Source organism: Topomyia yanbarensis, chromosome 3 (assembly GCF_030247195.1).
Source record: "Topomyia yanbarensis strain Yona2022 chromosome 3, ASM3024719v1, whole genome shotgun sequence".
In the NCBI taxonomy this organism is placed as follows: Eukaryota; Metazoa; Arthropoda; class Insecta; order Diptera; family Culicidae; genus Topomyia; species Topomyia yanbarensis.
The window spans coordinates 311,358,961-311,383,029 of NC_080672.1; the positions used below are offsets into that span (position 1 = coordinate 311,358,961).

A 24,069-nucleotide genomic window follows, 5' to 3' on the forward strand; every position below is an offset into this window, starting at 1 on the left:
CTGTTTTAATAATCTACGTCAAACCACTCCCTTTTTACGATCGTTTAAAAAACGGATGCGGTTGCGGCGCGTAATTTGTTTTAACCAATGTTTTTGCAGACCTGTAGACATAATGTGTATGGTGCGTCGCGATTTCGTCCATCATGAGCTACGCATGGATCAAACGCCGCACGCAGTTTCGATTTTAGTACCTGCCGCATCATGCCGCAGACAAATCCCCTATGTTTTTGCACCTTCTCGTCTATCGACCAACAACAGACGATTAAACTAAACCCGCTTCTATCTTGTTTATAATTATTCCATTTTGTTCGCAAAAAACAATATCGCTAATGCAACAAAAACTCCTAAACAGGAATATTTAGGATGTAGAGCCGATTTCCACCATATTCTCAACTTCACCCTACTCATTTTAACCTGTTGAGCGCATTGGCCTGAATGATATGACGCAAACTGCATCACTCTGTTCGAACCATTTACACATCTTACAATTTGACATCAATCTGATTCTTAGGAACAAAGTCATTTTATTTGATTAAACACGATGCCGATCGTTCAAAGGTGTCACCTTCTCTAATATTTATGTTTAAATAGGCAAACCACCCTAGTACATGTTGTAGGTACAATCAGTCGTTTATGGAAGCGCACAAAGATCAAACTCTCACACACGAGCCCGTCATAGCAGGTTGGATGCGGGTGAGGGGTGGTTGGGGGTCTTAAGTCGTTATAACCTATGCGAAAACTTTGCTCGTTGGCTGCTGCTGCCGCTGCCACCGTTTCGTTGTTACATGACGATGATTATTTCCGGACGCAATTACAGCTGATCTCAAGATTTCACCTGCCGCCGGGAGTGAACTTTTTTTTTGCTTCACTCTTAACTTAATCAGGTTTGACAGCATCTGGATATGTACAGTGCGACGACTTCAGCTTCCAGCTCTGCTTTGATTGATTCGTGATTTCCTATTGCACAGCAAGTGATCGAGGGCTTCCGATGATCGATCTTGAGTTATCGATAGTGATGTTCTACGGAAAATTCACATGAGTATAATGCAGTTGCGAAATTTGTAACCCCGCTAAAGGTTAATTTAGTTTAATCATGTCATAATTTGTTTCAGTAATTTAATTGTTCATAAATTGCTTAATTTTCCGTCAAATTTCCTCCACCGGCACGGATTGTGCAAACTGTTACAGGTTGCCTTTTCGTATAGTAATCAAGAAAAGAAACCTCTCTCAACCTCACAAACACCACTGTTACTGTGAAACACTCAAAATCTTTTGCCTATAACGGATAACATAAAGGGTGTTACGATCAAAAATTGATCAAACAAGAACGTGTGTAAATCTTTATTAAAAAATCAAATCATGTTTCGTTTGCAAGTTCAATTCATGCAGAATAAAGACCAAATATTCACTCAGACGTCATTTATAGCGAATGTGAATGAAGTTACCATGAAACTTTGCACAGCCTTCTTTGTCACTTTTCTCGCTGCAGAATGTCAGTTTGCCTTGCACTGTATCTCGATGACAACTGTCTCTTGCGGAACTTATCATTGAGCATCTGTTCGCCACATACCACTCCAAGGCATTTTTCCGTAATAGCGAGATGCTGAATATGGCCAAAATAGAACGGAACAATTTTGTTGCTTTAGAAAAAGCAACAAACGGACACTCCTGTATATAAATTTCCTGGTTGATGGTCCCGGTTTTAATGTAAATGTCGCTCTTCAAACCACAGGAACAGATGATCTGCCACACAAGATATTTCTTTGTGTACTTCGACAGCTTAATATGTTTGAAATTCACTACCAGCTTTCCTCCGCAAAATGACGTTTAAAATTCCTGTTCAGGAAGCTATTTAAAATCTGCCTTGACGTAGGTTTCGTCATCCTGTACCACACAATCAAACTTCGATAACATTTTCGTGTACACCTTCTGCTATCGTTCTCTGGCCAACTTGTTTTGCTTATCGTCATGATTTGGAGTTACCATCATCTTATAGGGAAAAGGGTATAATACGCCCCACCGGCGCAAAATGCCCCTTTTCGATTCCCAGGATTCCTGAATTTTCTAAAAAGTAAAAATGACTGATAACAGTATCGTTTAATGAAATCAACGTAATAAGTTAGTTTGGTATTTTTTAAAATGTTACAAAACAACAATATACACAAAAGTTTCAAAAGAGCTACTTTAATGTAAGCTCCCACCTTTTCCAATAGCATTACAACCAATTAGAAACAGTCGGATTCGATAGAACTATTTCAAGTAGCTTACTAGAATACTATCTTAGTTTTTAACTTGGCTTAAAGCTATGTGTGTAGAATTATTCATGTATTCACAACAGCTCATCACCGGCCAAAACGCCCCACCCATTGTTGTGGGTCATACTCACCGATTGCTGTGGGGCATACCGTCCTCTTGTTGTGGGGCATATTACACTTTCACCTGGGGCATTTTGCCCTGGGTGAATGAAAAAACTAGAATTTAGGGATCTTTGAAAAATGTTCAATAGTACTTGTATCAGGATATTTTTAATAAAAAATGAAACGGGTACTCATTTCTAACTAATATAACAATAAATTAGAATAGATAGTGAGAAGAACATAGTGTCAAATGGTGAAATATAGCTATTTTTAGCGTATTAGACCTGTTTACCCTAAGTCGACAGATCGACTCATTTTTTAACTCGATGCACGGTTGTATACGATACTTCCAGCTTGCTTGCAACATCTCGGACGGAGAAGTTGGGTTTCTAATGCGGCTCGCTGCACACCTGGAATACAAATGCGGTGGAAAACCGATCCGCAATTGGCATCTTTACGCAGAAAATATATGTAGGGGGCGCTACATGCTTGGGGTGGATGTTTTGCGAATCTTTAAAAGTTTAAAAGTTGACGTAATTTTTGCCTTTTTAAGAATATTGGCCTTAGTTGTATAATAAATGAAATTGAAGTGGAAGAAAACTAATTTCCTTCAAGATGGTAATAGATTTATTATGCAAAACAGGGATAACATAGCATATTTTTAAATTTTTCTTTCTGAACCGGTATAAAACTACTTCGTAAAAAGTTGTGTATGTTCAAAATGAGAGCTAATTCTTGCCAAAAGTGAATTTATACTGATTATGCTTTGATTGGTTGTTTAAATATTATTTACTCGGGCGGTTGCGAACTCTAACCTAGAAGCACAATATACACATTTTCGAAGATTTCTTATGTTTAACTTGAGTGTATCTACTAAAAACTATTATCATTAACTTCCAAATTGTTTTTCTTCCCCTCTGAGTTCATTATTTACTATAATTGTTATTTACGGAAAAACATTAAAAAATTACATCAAATTACTTATCGTAGATATGAAAAACGCACAAACATCCACCTTATCTTGTTTATGCTATCAATCTGTAGATGTCGCAGCAGGTAATTGAGCTTTGCAGCAAAATGCCAATAGCCGCAGCATATAGTTCTCTCAATCCCATTAACGAGAGTGTCGCATGACTTGCCACTCGAAGCCATGGTTGCTTTCAACCCCCTTTTTGCCCGGTTTTTTTGATTTCGTATCAATGTGCGCCAAATTGAAATGTGGGAAACACTTTTCGCTACTCGCGTACAGATGGCGAAGTGAGCGCGAAAAAATTTTATGGAGTCGCTGTGATTAAAGACGCTGAATCCCTCTGGAAAAAGACTCGCCATCTCTATCTTATTCTTATTATTTATCAGTAAGTGTCATTCCAATCGAGCACGAGACCTGTCAAAAGCCCTCAATCCAAAGAAAATCGCTTCGAATCCTTCTGGAACGAGGGCCATTGACGTGCTCGATTGGAATGACACTGACAGATAAATGGTAAACAAACGATTGACGTGTCGAGTCTTTATCCAGAAGGATTCAGCGTCGTTAGCAGTGATGTAAACAATGAGGAGACCAATTTGGGGAGAAACCAACTTCGATGTCAACGAAAATTAGATGAGTAAATCGCACAATTAAAAACACTATGAGAAACTAGGGTGACCATATAAGGTGAGTAAAAACCCAGATCAATCGAAAGGGGACTGCCTCCGCCGTCACCTCTTAATGTAGCGTTGACATTAGTGCTGGTTGACATCTGCTGATGCCAGCATGCTGGCAACCAGCATGCTACCAGCATAATGTAAACGCATGCCATCTGCTGGTGCCAGCTGCTGGCAAGCGTTTACATTATGCTGGTAGCGTGATGGTTGCCAGCACGCTGGCACCAGCAGATGGCAACTAGCACTAATGTAAACTAGGCATAATCGACGGTGCCTTCTCCCCAGTTTTTAGGGACAGAAAAAAATTCACTGGCAAGAGAACTGAAGAAGAAGCAAAGTCACCAAAACGTCGCAAAGTGGGACATTGATATTTGCGACGAAACTATTGTTATGGCACTTTGATGTCTTCGGAAAAGTTTCTTTATTTTTTAAGTAGTTTAAGGTGAAGATATGTGGAAGCCAGGAACGCACGCTTGTTGCTAGGCACCGACGCGCTTGTTTACATTGAAAAAAATGGAATTCGAAGTGAAAATTCAAACGTACAAATGAGAATTTTCGGACATTTTCCACCAATTCTGCACATTGGCAGAAAGTTTGAAGTTTAGTTAGTAAACGATTATAGTTTCGCGGGTGTTTTCCAGTGGTGTGTGATTAAAGTGCATTTGAAAAGTGTTCTGAAAATGAGAAGAAGAAAAATAGAAGTGTTTTGAAAAGAAACCCCAAGTGAAAAGGGGAGATATTTTCGCACAAAATAAGAGCTACAGATGGAATTCCGTCAAAAACTCGGGTTGATTGTATAGGAAAATGTTCTAGCTTCCTCAAAAAGCAGTTTCGTGGTACACCGTCAAGGTTAGTGTATTGAAAAACGTATTTTTTTATTTGCTCATGTCAGATACATGGTTAAGCAGGGGATAGGGGTGTGTGAGGCGTAAGAGCTATGTTGTGGCTCGCATGTATAATGTCCTTAATATAATGTTGAAAAATTTTGATTTAAGGGGGTATATACGCAGATAGAAAATAACTTTGCAAGTTGTTGCCAAAATTGATAGTTATGTATGGAAAGTTTGTAGATGAAATGATTTTATGAAACTTTGTTGAAGTAGCGAAATAGCTATCTGTTAAGCGAAAATAGTTATTGGGTGAAATTGAAGGACATGTCGGAATACCCCCTTAAAAAGTGTTTTTTATTGTAACTTTTTTATTTAGTTTTTTACAGTTTTTCGATGTTTTAGAAAGTTGTAGATGCTTTCAAAACACTCCTTTTTGCGGAATAGACCAACTCGCTATCTCTTCATTTTTAGGATGTTTGCCTGTTTTTGCGTTTTTCTTGGGCTAACTTTAAGGGGCTATGGTGTGTAGAGTAGCAGGTAGTAGCAGCTAAATTTATTTTTTTGTTGTTCAGCAAGATATACCGGGTGCGCGACGTTTGTCATAAATACGTTAGGCATAAGTACGTTAGGCATAAGTACGTTAGGCATACATATTTTAGGCATAAGTACGTTAGGCATAATGGACGTTAGGCGTAATGGACGTTAGGCATAATGGACGATTGGCATAACGTACGTTAGGCATAATGGACGATAGACATAATTCACAAAAGTATAGAAATAATCGCAAGGCTTTCGTTGGAGATTTCGCTTGTTTTTTCAGGTTAGGACAAAATGACGCTTTGCTATACCATACCTTCGCATAACTCTAGCGAGATGCTCCAAAATTGAAAATACCATGCGAGATATTTAACCCTTACACGTATAGAGATTTTTTTTTATTTTTCTGCTGACAAGATGAAGAAAATATCCCTTCAGTTTTGATACAAGCAAATTTTTACCCTTTTAGATGTATTGTTGCATCCAAATATTTAAAAAAAAGCAAAATAATGAACAGACTGGTGTAACGGCATTTAATTGGCAAGGGACTGGAAGGTGAAGTATAATTTTCAATATTAGGAGCTATAGTACTCAAGGGAGAGCAAGGAGTTGAAGATCGGTTTCGACAGCATGAAAGTTACTTTACGCTCATCCGGACATGCTGCAGAATCAGGTGATTCGCATTTCTAATGCCAAAGGATCCTGACTCCTGCGGTAGCAGACAAAGGGTTAAGTCGCCGGGAAACTCTAAGCTTGCTCATATGACCCTTTCCACGCTTTTCTAAACTTTCTTCCTTCAACTCCTTGCTCTCCCTTGAGTACTATGAATCTTAATATTGAAAAATATACTTCACCTTCCATATACTTGCTAATTAAATGCCGGTACACCTTTACCAAATTGACTCAATAAATTAACAAAATAATTGGAAAAAAATGAACAGACATTAAGTTTTGGATCCAATGGAACCTGGCAGTGTTATGTACAGAATCCACGTTAGGCTACGGATTCTAGGTTTGCGACGATCCCTTTTTCGTTTCGGCAGCTCATCACAGTACAGGAATAAACTCTCTCTCACATCAAAGAGTTTTCGTAGTTCTATTTGTGATGGCCTCGAGAATACAGTAAATGTGTTTGAGAATATGGGAGATAATCAATATAGAACCAGCAATATTCCTGTATTCGTTGAATGAATAATGAAATGCATCATTCTTTCTTTCATGAGCTGTTCTTCTAGGTTATATTTTTTCTTCTTGTACAATTACACCTTGCATGCATGAAGAACTAATTTAAGTTAATCCTTACAGGTGTATACAATAGATAAAATGTTGATCGAGTTTTATCAGCTTCCAGAGTAATTCAAAAAATTTCAAACATTTGCGCTCTTACCACCCGATGCTGTCCCCACCAAAAAGTTATTTCATTAAAGGATACTTCAATATGATGATTTATGCCTAACGTCCATTATGTCAATCGTCCATTATGCCTAACGTCCATTATGCCTAACGTATATTATGCCTAACGTCCATTATGCCAAACATCTTTATGCCTGACGTCCATTGTGCCTAACGTACGTATGCCAATCGTCCGTATGCCTAACGTATTTATGCCTAATGGGGTACCCCCAGATATACCCTATTGATACATATATAAATAATAGGGGGATCTAATGGGATCCTTATAATAATATGGGGTAAATAGACTAGCGTTTCAATAAATTATTTGTATTATGAAGCATGAAAAATAAACTATTATGCGAAATTAATAAACATTTGATATATTATAGTTATTCCATATATTCCGACATTTAAAGTTTTTTTTTGTTAATAACATGCTCATAAGTCATCAATGTCCTGCCAATCATCTTCTTCGTCATTGGATGAACAAGGTATTTCATTGCGGTTATATTAATTATTCTAGCACATCGAAAAACTGTAAAAAACTAAATAAAAAAGTTACAATAAAAAACACTTTTTAAGGGGGTATTCCGACATGTCCTTCAATTTCACCCAATAACTTTTTTCGTTTAACAGATAGCCATTTCGCTACTTCAACAAAGTTTCATAAAATCATTTCATCTACAAACTTTCACATAAACAACTTGCAAAGTTATTTTTTTTATCTGCGCATATACCCCCTTAAATCAAAATTTTCCAACATTATATTAAACTACTTAAAAAATAAAGAAACCTTTCCAAAGACATCAAAGTGCCATAACCAATAGTTTTGTCGCAAATATCAATGTCCGGCTTTTTTGAATCCGTCCCAATGTGCGTCGGTGTGTCTTCTCCTGAATTAAAAGACAATTTATGCCGAGAAAAAGATCTGGTAATCGTCGTTGCATGGTCAATGATAGCGACCACAGTTTGGTCCACAACTGGAATCGGTTCGATTTGTTCGGCTGCCAAAGTCTCCAGAAAAACGGACTACAGCTCATTTATATGCTACGTACATACGAACATCTCGCTCTTTCTCTTTTAAATATCCATTTAAAAAAAGGAAGTTGGGAAGAGAAATAAGGAGGCACTAAAGAGAGATTAAAGAAGACACAATAACGAAAAATATTTTAGGCTCATAGAAGAAAAACCAGGACAAATCAAGCATTTCCTTCGACTTTCCAGGACCCCAAACACCATTCGAACGCGCAACCTTTGAGACTCCGGCCCAATGCACTAACCTTTATGCTATTCCTGGGCATGATGGTATCCCAGAATGTGATTATCGCACATCAGACGATAATAAAAACCCGGGCCTTGGTATCTAGCGGGGAAATTAAATAGATCAAATGTGTTGGAGTGGTCAACAGAGCTGGACAATATCAGTCCAGTTCTATCAGAACACGTGAAATTGATAGGCGAACAAACTGAACCATCACTCACTTTACTGAATTTTCAGTTGAATGCATTAGTCACTGACATTGACTGCCAGCGAAGTGATATTTTAAACAACATACCGTTCGACATTGATCCTATGTTTGTCTGACAATGATCCGATGTTGGTCCGAAATAAGTCCAATATTGGTCCGATATCGGCTGACATTGGTCCGACACAGCCCAATATAGGCCATTGGGCTGATATTGGTCCGACGTTGGTCCAATCTTGGTTTAATATTCCATCTTATATCCACCATCATCGTTTTCCAATATTCTTACTTGCTCACTATCATTCAGTAAGTGAAATGATATTAGTGTTGAATTTATATTCGTCCGAAAAGGTGATTGCTCAAAACGGAAGGATATCAGCTATCAACTGATTTCACTGAAATTGTTCAGCTCTGATGTCAGCTGCCGTTGTGTGTGATTCTCGATTTGCAGGCAGAGTACGAATACCGTCGCCAGTACGATAATCATATGTTCTTTCTGGGATGTCATCATACCCAGGGACTGCATAAGGGTTAGTGCACTGGGCCAGAGTCTCGAAGGTTGTGAGTTGGAATCTCGCCTCTGGGGGGATTTTTTCACATGATTGTTTAGCTTCACTCACCTTTTTCGATCGTTTATCCCGTTGGATACTACCAGTCCTGAAAATTACTATTTTTTGGGTGTATTAAGAATCCATCATTGAGTAAGTTTGACCTCTAATTACCTTTGGAAATTTGGGAGGAATAACCGATATCGAGTCTGTGCATGCTGTTTGTAACGATTCCAAAAAACGCTTGAGGATAGTGAGGAAAATCGAAGGAAAAGTCATTCTTAAAGTATCATTTTGATGCATTCTGAAGACGTATACGAATATATTGAATCTTTTGAGAAGTACATAAACAAAGGCATAACTAATTAAAGATATTTTGATTGTCGATATGTATCCCGTTTTCTATATGTTTGTTTCATAGGACAAGGTACGGTGCATTTATGTGAAAGTTGTTGAAAGTGTGCGCTGAGATATGAAAATATCTCACAATGCGAACGAATTCTCGATTAGAAAACCAAGAAAATGTGTCATGCCTAACGGTACTCATCGCAGCCTCATCAGGTGACCATCGCTTAGGGCATCCGATCACTATTGAGCATCACTTAGGCAAACTATCAATATTTGCATAAACTCGCGCAGATAAGCACAGAACACAGAAATAAACATACTTAGTTGCAAATAGGCCATCGCAGCATCCATTACTGATTCATGCCGACCAGCACTACGTCGTGGACGACGAAGGTAGCGAGAATTAAACAAACTCACAGGTGTATATGCGAAAAACCTAGCCGCCTCTGGCGGTGTCATGAATATTAAGTTTTATATTTTTCGTGTATTTCATTTGCATTTTAAAGTGAAGCTGCTTTACGATCGTTTCGATTCGCAGGGACTCCGCTCGGAGAATCTTTTAAGGTTAAACATACATAAACGTGGAAATGTTTGCTCTCAACAACGACTTCGTGCGATTTCTAGCAATTCTATTCAAACGCAAGACACGAAAGAAGTTCCCAGCTACTGGCCTCCAGTGCCCTCGGTGGCGGAAGATTGTGAAAGTGATGTTAGTTAATCGGTTAACTGCAAGGTTTTATGCTAAGCTAGCTAAATGTTTCATTTCAAAGAACACAAATAAATAGAAAAGAATGCGTATGTAGTGGGAAAACGTTGTGGATGTTTGAATGAACTGGACTAAATTACAAAAAGCTAATTAACACAGAACATAAAACTTGTTCTAATTTAAATTTTATTTTTTACGAGCAGCTAGAAATAAAGAGGCACGATTTAACATGAATGGTATTGGCATTCGAATTCACTCAAACTAGGCTCACAACTACACTTCAAAAAAAATCTCGCTGCGGCTGCCAATCAAATGCTCAAAATTCTTCTCCATGCCTCGATTCAATATTTGCCCAACTGTTTAGTCATCTTCCTCGAGTCAAGCGCGTTCGAGTTCCATACTTGCAATTGAACGAGCTTACCATCCAAATTACATCACCCTCATCATCTTATCAAAGCGCAGATCAAACAATCTTTCCTCGCAACATAAGAACAGGCTCAGGAAACACGCGCAAAACACCACTTGACCATTCGAGGAGAACACTGAGACCTTGTTTGCTAAAAGACACCACGCGGGTAAATCTTCTAATGTTTATTCCATAACTACCCAATGCTTGGTCGCTCGAACAAAAAACCGAATCTTCACAGCCAAATTTCAACATTTTCGCGCGCTCGCGCAGTTTTCGATAGCATTTGGTCGTGATCAGTTGTGGCATTTATTCGGCGCGCGGGATTCTTTTCTTCGATTTTTTTTAAAGGTGAATAACAAACAAATCGCTCCGGCAGTGCCAATAGTTCAAGCTTCGAAAGGTATGTGCATAGTGACTAAGCGCGGCACTGATTACATCATGTTTCGATTTTCACGGTTCCACAAAAGGCGCCAAGTTTCGCACGCTCCTTTCAGGACACTATAGAAAAGTGTTCCGAGCGCTTAGAGCACCAACTTCAACAATAAATCTCTGTCCGCCTGGCAGGTAATCGGATTGGCTCAAGTCCACTAGGGCAACTTTTATTTCAATTCGAAATCATGTCGATCCATAGTGCCCCACAATGTAATACTTCAATCAGCGCAAAAGCGCAAAAAATTTCTCACACTTCTTCTGCCCTACCGTAACTGCCGGATCCCCCTCGGTTCGTCGAATTCGCACGCTAATTTGCGAATGTTTAACCGTGAACGAGCAAGCCTCGCGTGCTAATCAAATTAATATCGATACGATCGAAAGAAGAAAACGCGACCGAGAGAGGAGGAGGAGGGACGGCGATCTCCTCTGACGTGGGAATGCATCTTTATGTAGGCAAAAGCTACATAAACAAGGCCAATCAAAAGAAACCGCGCGGGTCTGCTTGGAGCGGGTATTCAAATTTTACGTTGTTTGTTGGAAAAGCATCCAATCGGAATGGCAAAAATAGTAACTATATTATGTGGAACGAATTTATCGATATCACACGGTTTGCAGTGGGAATGATTAAGTGGTAGAAGATAGAATATGTGGTTTATGTATAATTAATTTTAAAATTATTCTTTTGCATTCAGGAATTTTTAAGTGTAGTTTGGAATATAGTTTGAAGAATAATTTGAAGTATAGTTTGAAGTATAATTTGAAGCATTCTCATAACTTATTTTCGAATTTGTTCCAAAAAAGTACAATTTATGAATAGGTATTTCGTGTATATCAGCTTTGGATGAATGAATATGGATAAAATAAACAAAACAAACAGCTAGCAGTTTCAAATAAAAGTAGTGCATGGCGGAATTTTTCAAGATTTGTTTTGTTATCAGTATAAAACAAACCTAGTATTACGCTCAGTCTAATTCTTGAACTTCTCTCTTCCGTCAATAACTGTAGGGAGAGTAGATGGTTAAACCCTCTCCAAGCCAAAACTAGTGGATTGAGAAAAAACTCATTGATGCTGACTAATATAATTAAATTTAAAATTTGAAACTGATCAATAAAGCATCACGGAGACTTTTAGAAAATTGTGGGAATTGGATCTTGTAACTGGTCTTGTAGTCGGGATTCCATAATTTTTTTAGTTATGGAAATTACGTTTCGACTTCGTCTCATCAGAATCCAGGGCCGGCGGAAAGCGTGGGTAGTATGGGTAGTACTACCCACTCGAAAATAACCGGGTGGGTAATTACCCACTCGAAATTTTGAACCATTACAAAAAATTTAGATGCGCAACGCATGTATCTCGCACTACACACATTTGAAAACATCGATGTACCACAATTCCATTTGCATAAACGAACGTGATTTAATGTGAATGTAATGTAAGTGTGTGCATTGCGAAAAGAGAAAAAATCCTTACTAATGGACCCCTTACCCTATGCTTTCTACCCACTCGGGCGTAAAGTGTTTCGCCGCCCCTGTCAGAATCCGACACTAACTTAGTGATAAGTCTAAGCTAGCGCCGTTTTCTGGAGCTAGCATCAATCCGGCGCTAGCTTAGTCCTGTCACTAAGTTAGTGTTCATCCAACACTTACAAGTTTTATGATGATGATCCAAGAGCTTCATTTTGATGATATAGTTATTAGACCGGCAACAATTTTGACTTTTTTTTGTAACACTGTTAAATCAAACGGTAATTGGCTTCCCATGCCATTTGTCAAATATGAGCTTTTTCTGAAAACTCTAGTTCACTCACAAGAGTTTTCAAGTTTGTATGGTAAAATATATGAAAAATAGGCAAAATAAACAATAAATTCATTAAAAATGCCAGTATCATCTTATGTATCCCATAATCTGCAGATATATAGCTTACGGTGTAAGGGTCAACATTGCCGAAGACTGCAAATTGATCCGATTTTGCAGTAAAAAGATATTCTCAACTAAAATTATGTGTAGCTTCTCTTTCTCGCGCATGCTTAGAATAGGCAATTTCAAAAAAATCGATTGGTCTTCAAAGCTAAATAACTTTGTCGGGGAACCTCCAATCAATATGCAACCTTCAACAAAGCTGTCCGTTATAAAAATAAGCTGCGACCAAAATTTTTGAGGTATGCAGAATTACTGTAGAATTTTTTATCGGAAAAAGCTCATATTTTGCATATGATTTTTGCATCCAATTATTATTTGAATTAGGAGTGTTCCGAAAAAAAATTCAAAATTGCTGCCGATCTAATAGTTATAGTTATTAATCCCTCTTGAAGTCAGATATTTGTTACAATTTTTTCAGAGTATGACAAACAAGATGTTAAAGATCAAGATACTAAAGACCAAAAATCTCTATATATAGCACACTCGAAGTTATTGACTGCAGTTTGTGAATGACCCATAAAAAACATTAGATAAAACCTCAGCATAAATAAATAAATAAATAAAAGTAATAACTTTTGAACGGGCAGCTAGCTCTAGTTGTAATCGAAAATGTTACATCAACACTGTAAAACTCAATAGAGATCAGTTGTTTCTCCTTGTCTCCAGTAGAGTTATGAATGATTTGAAAAAAACTATTGTTTTTCTAAAAATTCCCAATATTTTCGAAAATACTAGAAAAAAGAAAAACTATGCGTTAATAAAAATTGTGTATTTTGACGATTGAAATAATTTCGTAAAATATATGAACCCTATAAGAATGATACTTGAACAGATATTTAAAAATAATATTTTTGGGGGTCAACCAAACTATATAACTATAGCGTATTTAAAGAAAAGACTTCATGTTTTCAGCCAAGATATTCGCGAGAGATATCTCCACAACTTTTCCAAAGACGTTAGCTCATCATTTTTTTTTCAAAAAAAATAGTTTAAAATTCTCACTTATAGGAGAATCAATCATGAAATCATGGCAGCAAATGACTAATCCTGCTATTTTTGATGAGTAGTCCGAAAACACTATTAACGTAAACTCAGCCGTTTCTACGTTAACAACCAAACACCATTTAAAATACCTTATTTTTTTTAAAAATTGCCAAATTACTTTGAAAATACACGAAATAATCCACTGTTGTATTTTCGAAAGTTGTCCATTTTGGTAATTCAAGCCTTTTTTGCGAAATTTATCGCACTTATCAGAATGATATTTAAAAGTTAAAATAATGAATTGGTTTGAAAAGGATCACACACAAACAACCAACAGTAATGTTTGCTTTTAAAGATAAAGACTTTGTGTCTTAAGCAAAGTTGTTGACAAAAGATTGCTCTACAACTTTGCCGAAGACATAATTTTAAAATATGCACTTGCAATAAAGTTGGTAATTATATCTCACTTTTAGAGAGGTTAGTCATTAAAAAAACAACACCACATGAAAAGGCTTATAATGTCCACAAATTTCTCCGAAGACGTCATTGACCCAAATTTAACGATTTAGGCGTAATTAATCGATCACACGATTCTAGCAAAAGAAATCTGACATTTCTTCGAGTGGAAAGCGAAGTTGGAATCGGTTATATGCCTATGAAAATGAATAAATTTCAATATTTGCTGAAAATGTTGATTCAAGCATTCGTAGGGTTGAGACAAAACTTAATATGAAAATCAGTAACGAAAATTCACTTTCGGATAGTAGAAAGAATTATGAAAAATACCGTTTACCTATAATATCGATTTTTTGAACATTTGACTTTTATTATATTATCAATGATAAGAATATTTAAGGTCAAAGTCACATCGTTAACATTGGAGATTTTACATATTCGAAAAAAATTTACAACGGTAAATATTACACCTTATGATAAAAAATTGGCTTTATATCCTCCTAGAAGTAGTCATGGAGAATATACTTTTCAAACAAATTTAGTTTGAGACTTAATGTCCTCATTTCGAGAACGCTATTACATATAACTTTGTTGAAGTCACAAATTTATGGAACCGTAATATGTTAGGCTATTTGTGTACAAAAACCTTTAAAATAAGTTATTCTGATATTACTGTGCATGACAAATCTTTTCTGTTGTTTATAAATAATAAAATTCAAATTTTGTCGAATGTTTCTAAATCTTAAAATAAAAAGTTGTTTTGAAGAAAATTTGAAAGAAATTTCGTCAATATCATTTAATAGCTCGATATGCTGCATACATACCTTCAACAAAATTGTATTAAATAACATTCTCAATAGCAGTTCTAAATATACATTGTCTCTTACTATACACCATACTGACTGCTAGCAGAATTCATTACTAAAATGATTGTATCAGAATACGCGATATTTCATGTTAGAAAATTGCCTCGAAGTTTTTAAACCTTCAAAGATGACGGTTTCGGGATTATGCCAATTTATCCGTAATAAAAGTTTTTGAATATATTTTCCGCTTTAAAACTTATATTATTTAACATTTAAAATATATTACAAAAGAAAGTTATATGTAAAGCTTCGAAAGCTATTCAATTAGTATACAATATTTTATCAAAGTTACAGGAAATTCTAGCATTTTCGCAAAATCATCGATTTTTATCAAAACACCCACCAAACCGAATTTTTGGCTACGCAAGCTAACCGACATCATTCCATCTGAACTGGATCTATAATGGACATCTTGATGGCGCTATAGAAATCAAAAGAGAAAGCAAACTAGGAAGTTATTCATTGTTCGTCCTATTCAAAAATTGCCAAATCTGTGCATGACATGAGTCTACTTTTTTTGATTCAAATACTACTTCGCATATTTTCTGTATAGAAGCTGTAATTTGGATAACTGTAGCACAAAATTTCCATACAGCAAAATGCATTTGCTCCATATAGGAGTGTGTGGAAAACATTCTTATAACGCTTAATATATTTTATTTATACTTTTACATTCGAAAATTTATTGTTTTACAGAGCATAATATTCAATCCGCGTGGATTGACTTTTTCTGTGGGCCACAGCTTAATTTCAGTGTTTGTAGGCACGGCTCGCAGTGGGGACGACTGTGTGTGAATTTATCTGTCAAATTCGTCATCGTCCACTGGCTAACTATAATATTTAAAGAAAGAAGCCTATTAGAGGTTATGTTGCAATAACTGTAGTTTTTAGTACAGTACTAGTGTACAATTGTTACATGCTAGTCGTGTGACTATCTGTGTTTGTGTTCGTCTTAGTATATATGACATCTGGGTCAGAGAATGGATGGAGAACTGGCGTATATGATATATTTGTGAACTTCCTAGAATTGTCAATATATTGTGGATATTGTGGATATTGATTATAGCGTTATCACTCACGTGTTTTAAGTTGTTATACAAAATAAATTCTTTCGCCTGGGCCAATTTGTCGAATGTTGCCACGAAAATAGAGAACGAAAATTTACAACAAATCTATTTTGTTTCTGTAATAAATCAAAAAAGTCACGCAACAACATATATGTTTTAAATCTATTGGTACCAATAATTGCTACATCAAACAACATCTGTTTGACCTCAAGGAAGTTAGTTGAAAAACTTTTCAAAAAGTAGTTATTGTTCCTCTAATTTTACGGTACATTTAGAAAACGCTCCACTTTTGTATAGACGGTCTAATTTTAGAACCACTGAACTAGAGATTCAGTTTGGAGAGTTAACCGTATCCGATTTACTCACTAAAACGAATCGACTCTTTTGACCGATTCAATGACTCGTACTTTTAAAAATGATTGTTTGAGATAAACGAGAAAAAATCCAGGGCTTTAAGAAACGCTTTCGTGTTACACATATTTGAAGTAATTTTCTATCATAGTTCCATTTTCAATAATTGACTCAATTCGTTTTATGTTTCTATTAGAGAGAATATTGACGTTGAAGTGAATCGCAGTTCTTTAAAAAAAGAATCGCGGTTCATTCAATCTTTTTGAAAAGATTCTTTTGATCGATTCGTGATTCATTCGCCCATCTCTCCCCTGAACACTGCAGCGGTCCTACAGTGACGCCGAAAATGAATCCACTCTCTATAATGTCCTCATTGTCAGTTCAAGGTCAAGTCCTCAATGTGGGCATGGAAATAACTCTAGAGAAAATTTACAATAGGACGTAAGTAACAATAAGAGATTCTCTTTGGAGTCTTTCTCTTCTGTTCATTACTCGGCCATTTCAACATTTACTACTCTACTCTTTGCATAATATTCTAGTAAAAACCGTCGGCTTTCGATATGTACTGGAAAATTAGTGCAAAGTGTTGTAGTGACGTCGTAATAAACGAAAGAGAAAGTAAACAAAGAGAGGTTCTCAAAGTTCCTTACGTCCTATTGAAAATTTTCTCTAGAACTGTTGTTTTTAAGGGGATCCTCATATAATTGTGGAAAAAAGTACCTAATGCTTAATAATTTTTTTTTTTGAGCCATAAAATGTCATGTGCGCTATTCTGCAAAATGTTTATTAAGGTTTCATCCATAAAATAAAAAATTTTGAGTTCAATGTGTCAACAATGGCGTCCAAAATGGCGGCTTTCTCGAACCAATTTTTCGAATCTGCGGGCATTCTCGTGTTTAAACTATTCAACCAATCAACTTCGGGATTATCCCGCCTAAAAGAAGACAACATTCTCGGACGCAAAAAATCGCAATATTTTGATCATTAACATTTTGAGTTTTTGAGATAATTGTTCAATTAATGGTGCTTTTTACTCATTTGTAACAAAAATTACTATCTTTCACGAAAAATTCCGCCATTTTATGAATAAAAAAACCCTCTTAATCAGTAAATTATCTGAAAAACTCATTTTCCACATAGAATTTATATGAAAAGTTTGAAATAAATCGGTTAAGTAGATTTTGAATGGCAGGTGACACCGCAAATCGTGTTTTTTTTTCTAGAGACGCTCTACAAGAAAATTCATCACCGTGCCGCTTGTGGATATTTTTGCATAAAAAAATTGCAGAATGTTATTGAAATGGTACGCTAATATTCTCTTCTGCAAGCGAAGTTCACTGAAGTAACTTACTGCCGTTCTAAGCATAATTGTCCCATGTATATAGGGCATCCCATAGAACATGGGACAAATATGCTTTTAACGGCAGCTTACCTGAAGACATAATTTAACATGTATCAAAATTCCTATAAGCTACCATATCTAAGTTCACGTTCACTGATTAACTTTTTTTTACAGTCTAATTCATTGAAACCCTGCTAAATTCTGCAGAGATATTGAATGTTTTTACTATAACTTACTTAACCGATTCTATCGTAATTAGGTTTTTCTTGCAATGTGATTTCTTCGGCCGAATCAAAAATTAATTTTGAAGGAAATTTCAAAGTAATAGTTTTAAAAAATCATTGTTAAGTAAAAACTACTTTTGGGAGTGTTTCATAGTTCCACAATTTACTAAAATATTGACTTTAGCAACGTGTTTTGGAATAGGATTGTCTAGAACTTTGCACGTTAATTTTAATTTAAACAATAAATATCGCAATACTAGGTGAACTAACCATTGGCATATCAATGTCAAAGACAGACGCCCTTTCCGAAATCATTCCCGAAGACACCATAAAGCTGAAATAATTATATTTACAAGATATTGAATTAACTTTGACAAATTTTCAACAGTTTTGGACTACGGTGCGTCGTTTATTTTTCTTTCAAGAGACAGTGATAGATCATCACTGTCGTGCTATCTGATACCAAACGCTGAGTTAAATATGAAATTTTACTGAATTTTGAAATCACTATAAAGTGGCATTTTCCGAACTTTGCTCCACTTTACTGAATTTGCTACCAGTTGTTTGTAGAAATTGATGCCTTGTTTCAGTATATTATGTAAATCCAATCGTAAGTGCTTATTTTCACGTTCTCCTCACAAGTGCATGAAGTTTTTTTTGCATTCTCCGCGCGCTTCCGATATCTGACCTGGTTCCACGTAAGATTTTAATTAATTATCTCGCCGCTGCTAAAAGCCACCAAACGTCATTTTAAAGATACTGCCCGCCTCTTGCAAAACGTACCCTCAGGGGCCAGACACAAATTGAACGACCACGACGCAGCCTCGACACAGAAAGAAAAACCTTAAAGTGAATAATTACTCATTGAATCCGCCTTATACCTGCGTTTACATCGACAATTATAACGAACGATTCGATGGAAAAGCGCGTGTAACTTTGATAATGTCTGGGAATCGTGTGCCTGTTGGCCATTGTCGAGAAACGCCTAGTGAACTCCTCTCGCCATCTGGCCATCGATTTGAGAATAAAAGGACCAATTACTATGATTTTAAATGTTTTCCATTTCATTCCGAATTATATGATTAGACCCGGATTATTTCAAACTAACAAATACTAATTATCGTCTTCTTATTTTTTTTTCTCTATATCATTCCAGGTTTTACGCATCGAGGAAAATGCTAGCCTGATTAAACAAACAGCGGCTCCCGCGTTGATAGGCCAGCTTGCGCTGGAACCAATTTTCCTCTCGTGCAGCCATAGATAAGTACAGCAACGAAAGTAAAGGTAGTTGTAATAACAGTGTTCACCAGAGAGCTAGAAGCCCTCCGGAGCAGCAGGTTATTTTGCAGCTGATCTTGAAAATAATTAACCTTTTTCACAAAAGGGTCAGTCCACATCCACGACGCGTGAAAGTAAACCGCGCGCGTAGAAGATAAGCAGGTTGCAGTTGTTGTGACCTAGAAAGATTCGCGCAAACCTTATAGTAACCAAGCGTATGGTGGTGGCAGCTGTCGGAAATTGAAGCAGAAAATCAGTTCTTATGATCGTTCCGGGCAGTAGTGGAGCGTCTCCTGCAGCACCCGTTCGAAGACTGCGAACCACCCAGCCGCGTCAGCATGAGTACAAACTCGCCCGGAACGCCGAAGAAGTGCCGGCTCATACTGCAGCAATGCTTGGCGATACAGCTCACCAAGCCCGGCAATCCGCCGGAGGATTTCTGGATGTACGATAGCGGTTATACGATATTTCAGGTGAGTCAGAGTAAACTTGAACGGCAATGGAAACGATGGGATGCACTTTAAATGAACAAGAATAATTTGCATAATCAGAGATTTTCTAAATTTATTTAGGTATCACTTACACTTACACTTATACCGTTCAACCAATGCAATCGACTGCCTCTGTGTTTTTAATGAAAAAGCGGCCTATTTTTTCGATTGTATTGTTTCCCGTCAGAACTAACACCTCCTTTTCTTTTTTTATTACGGAACTTTAAGCATGTATTTGGAAATTTGAGATTGCGGGTTTCGGCAGCACTATTTTGCATTTTCACTACATATTGAATTACCGCCAACACTGTAAATAAATGGACCGTATTCAAGAATGTTCGAGAACAATCGCGGTGATGATATTTATTAATCGATTTGATTTTCATTCTAATTTGGGCCACATTCCACATTTTTACACATAGGGGAGCCCGGGACTAGTTGGCGGTTGGGGTAAGTTGGCGGAATTCCCCTTTCTCCGTTTCTATTAGACATAAAGCGCTGTTTCTCATTGTGAACCTCAAGTAATATGAAACGCATTATCCAATGTGTTTTGTTGCGAAACTATTTGTTTTGTAGAAGCTGTGGACGATATTGTGTTTTTGAGCATACTTTGTAAATTTTCTTTATTTTAAACAGTTTGTAAAATTTAAGGTAGTTTTCAATCTGTTCCCAGAATGATTATATTTTTCGATAGTACGTGAAAAGAGCTTTCAGTATCCGTATAGATATTACACCTATCTATACACAAAAGTATTTTTTTAAATCCTTTCTCATAAAATATGCTGTTGGGGTAAGTTGGCGGTGACGCACACGGGGCAAGTTGGTGGTACTATTTACAGTGCAAAAATATTCATAAAATACTTTCATTTCTGGAATTCACTCCAAAGTAAGAGAAACTTTTTCTTGTGTCTCTCGTAAATGCAGGGGACAATTATTTCGATCAATCGTCTGAAAGATTTCGAAAATTTTCATTCCAACATGGAGTACGCGTCGAAGTCAAAAATGACGGGGTATTGAGATGGAAATATAATGATAAGTGTCGAATAATATATAGCTTTATTAAAAAGACAATCGGCACATTTAATAAGGACCACTGACGTAATAGAATTTCCATTTGATTGCTTATTTTCTGGCATTCCGCCAACTTACCCCATACATACCGCCAACTAACCCCGGGGCTGGGGTAAGTTGGCGGTATTTCCGCGTCACATATTTTTGCCTCTAGAAATGAAGACGAAGTATCAAACATTTTCATAAAATTCAGAGATGTTCCCAACAGTCTGTCCTTTCATGCAACGTGTTCTATTTTTCAATCAACAAAAATCAAAGCGGTAAAAAATAAAAACTGAAAACACCGCCAACTAGCCCCGGTCTCCCCTACATAACATTTTAGTAAATTCGAATATAATCTGATTCGAAGAACCAAATTCATTGTGTGAAACCTGTTCCTGCACACTCAGCCAGCATCCTTATTCTTGACTCACTGAATTAATATATAACGACAAAGATAAAGTTAAATATACCCCGCAACGTTACCCCCTATAACAGTCTTATTCAACCTCGTTTGAAATACACTGCCTTTGAGAGATATATAAAAATACCCAGATTGAAAAAAAAATTATCACAATTACACTGATTCTACTTAAACTATACCATTTTGGCTGTCTCATCTAACTTTCTTTCAAAAATTGATGTAATGACTGATAAATTAACTTCCTAGTGAAAAACCTCAAATGGAATAACTCTCCTTTAATTTTTATAAATTTAGACTATCTCTCAATCCCTTTTTGTCTATTCGTTTATATGGTAGTTTGGTATTTTCAGTGCCGCCAAATAACTTCCGAATATTCTTCAGTTCACTTTCGTTAGATATGTTACCCTCGTTAATACTTTCGTCACTGCTGGAGTTTCGTTGTTTGTGTTATGTTTTTTAGTTTTATGAATTCGTGTTCCGACTTCCTTCTTGTTTACTTCTTCGTTGGTAGATCTGCACGTCGGTTTAGAAATACTGAATGCATGCGTTGTTCCATTTCATTCCGGATTATAGGAATATTCGATGCTGATTAACCCTAGAACGGTTTTGTGGGGTACATTTGTTCCCCAGAGCTATTTGCAATCCCTGTTATTCCGTAATGGTTTATTTTAACTGCAAGCAATCTTTATCATAAATCAATTTGATTATTTTAAGTGCAAGCAATCTTTATCATAGTGTACAAATGTACCCAACAAAACCGTTTACGTTAGTGTCTTATCATGTGTATATAATTCGGAAAATTTATTTTGACCTGTTTTTGAATAATTTATTACTTATTCAAAATTCAATGTAATAATCTTCACAACGTCGTATAGATGGTCAAAATCGGTTAGAAACTACCGGAGTTATAGCAATATTAAGGAAAAAGGGAATTTTGTCGTTTTTTAAAGACTTGTTCTATAAAAAATGAAATCTAGAGAAAATTTTCAATACGACATAAGTAACATTGAGAGCCTCTCTTTGTTTACTTTCTCTTTCGTTTATTACGACGTCATTACAACACTTTGCACTAATTTTCCAGTACATATCGAAAGCCGACGGTTTTTACTAGAATATTATGCAAAGAGTAGAGTAGTAAATGTTGAAATGGCCGAGTAATGAACAGAAGAGAAAGACCCCAAAGAGAATCTCTCATTGTTACTTACGTCCTATTGAAAATTTTCTCTAGAAATATTATATAATAAACTCGGTACGCGTCCCCCAGAGATTGGCGTCTACTTCTCAGCACAGCTCCTTATAGCAAACTGGCTTGCTAAGCTTGATCTCCCATTTAAAAGCGGCCCTAGTTTCCCGAAATGTCGCCTTGCGCTCCCCTCTTAGATTTTGCTCTTCGAGGCCGCCTGCTGGCTCTGAGACATGCAGCATGTAGCGCATCGAGCGACTAATTTAAAGCGATTAAAGCGCGACTCAGACGATACATCAGCTTCCGTCAACGTCAACGGAACGTCACCGTTCCGTCAGGATAAGTTAAATACTTTTCTCTTGCGCCTGTTCACACGTGCCGTACGTCAAAACGTTCCGTGCCGTTGATGTTGTGTGTGAATGCCTCCATTCAACTGCATGTAACTTATCCTGACGGAACGGTGACGTTCCGTTGACGTTGATGGAAGTTGATGTATCGTCTGAATCGTCCTTAAAACGATACATCAGCTTCCGTCAACGGAACGTAACCGTTCCGTCAGAATAAGTTTCATACTTTTCTCTTGTGCCCGTTCACATGTGCCGTACGTCAAAACGTTCCATGCCGTTGATGTTGTCTGTGAATGTTACCATTTAACTGTATGTAACTAATCTTGACGTTCCGTACCGGTGACGGAAGCCTGATGTATCGTGTGATTTGTACTTTACCCAGTAAGCTGTACGCCGTCTTCTACTGCGTGACTAGTTTTCGCGGCATTGTAACGTCACAAGCCGTCGCAGTCAGGGTTACCATATTCACAGATTTTTCTGTAATGTCACAGATTTTTTTTCATAATTTTTGATCACAGATTCTTTTTTACAGATGACAGATTTTTGGAATTTTGATGAAAATTTCACAGATTTTTGGAATTACTGTGATTTTTTACAGATTTTTTGGAAATTTATCACAGATTCCCACAGATTTTTTTCCCATTTTTAGTCATCACAGATGGTAAAAAGATTTTTTTGACCGAAACACAGATTTCAATGTGGCATCCCTGGTCGCAGTCCTTCTTGTTGGTTCAGTCTCATCTTCGTTCTTGGTCACACTGTCCGGCCGAAATGCCTGCTTTCGTCTTCCACTTTAGCTTGCCGGTCGTCGTTATCCGTGCAGCAGCAGGGTTCCGTTGGCCAATGCGGAATCACCTGAGAATGGTCGCTATGGGGATGCTTCTCGCACACTCTCCAGTCCATGTTCGCCGTCAGTGAAGAACTACAGAATGTGACGGAATTTCTCTCGGTACCGATATCCGTTTCATGGACCAATTAGCTCCCAATTTTGTCACGATACCAGGAACCATTTAGCTCCCCGCTTCGCCATGATCTACTCGTTGTAGTTATCCAACCCCCCCCCCCCCCCCACACCGCCCACACGCCACTACGCCACTGAATCAATCAATGTACTCGGGGCATTAGTAGAACATTATTGATTGATTTGCATGAAGATTTTTCCAACGGTGTGGGAAAAAACTGCTTTTTTCGTTTTCCAAGATGACTACTTTCCTAAGCTCTCTGTTGAACCTTAAGGTTGGATAGAGAATGGGCAAAAATCGAAAACGAAAAAAAGCAGTTTTTTTTCACTCCGTGTGTTAGATCTTCATAAAAATAAATCAGCTTATGTAGAACGTTGTTACAGTACTGCTGATTGATCTTTATGAAGATCTAACACACGGTGTGTGCTTTTTTCGTTTTTGATTTTAGCGT

At 36.9% G+C, this 24,069-nt stretch overlaps 1 protein-coding gene across 1 annotated transcript in view; it reads left to right on the top strand.

Annotated features, from left to right (window-relative positions):
- The window catches only part of LOC131693077 (bromodomain-containing protein DDB_G0270170), a 505,027-nt gene that overhangs the window by 434,050 nt on the left and 46,908 nt on the right, over window positions 1–24,069 (top strand). Inside the window, exon 5 of the mRNA XM_058980586.1 lies at window positions 19,040–19,634. Within this exon, the coding sequence (XP_058836569.1) occupies window positions 19,500–19,634 (135 nt within the window). The 5' untranslated portion in view covers window positions 19,040–19,499. The remainder of the gene's footprint in view (window positions 1–19,039; window positions 19,635–24,069) is intronic.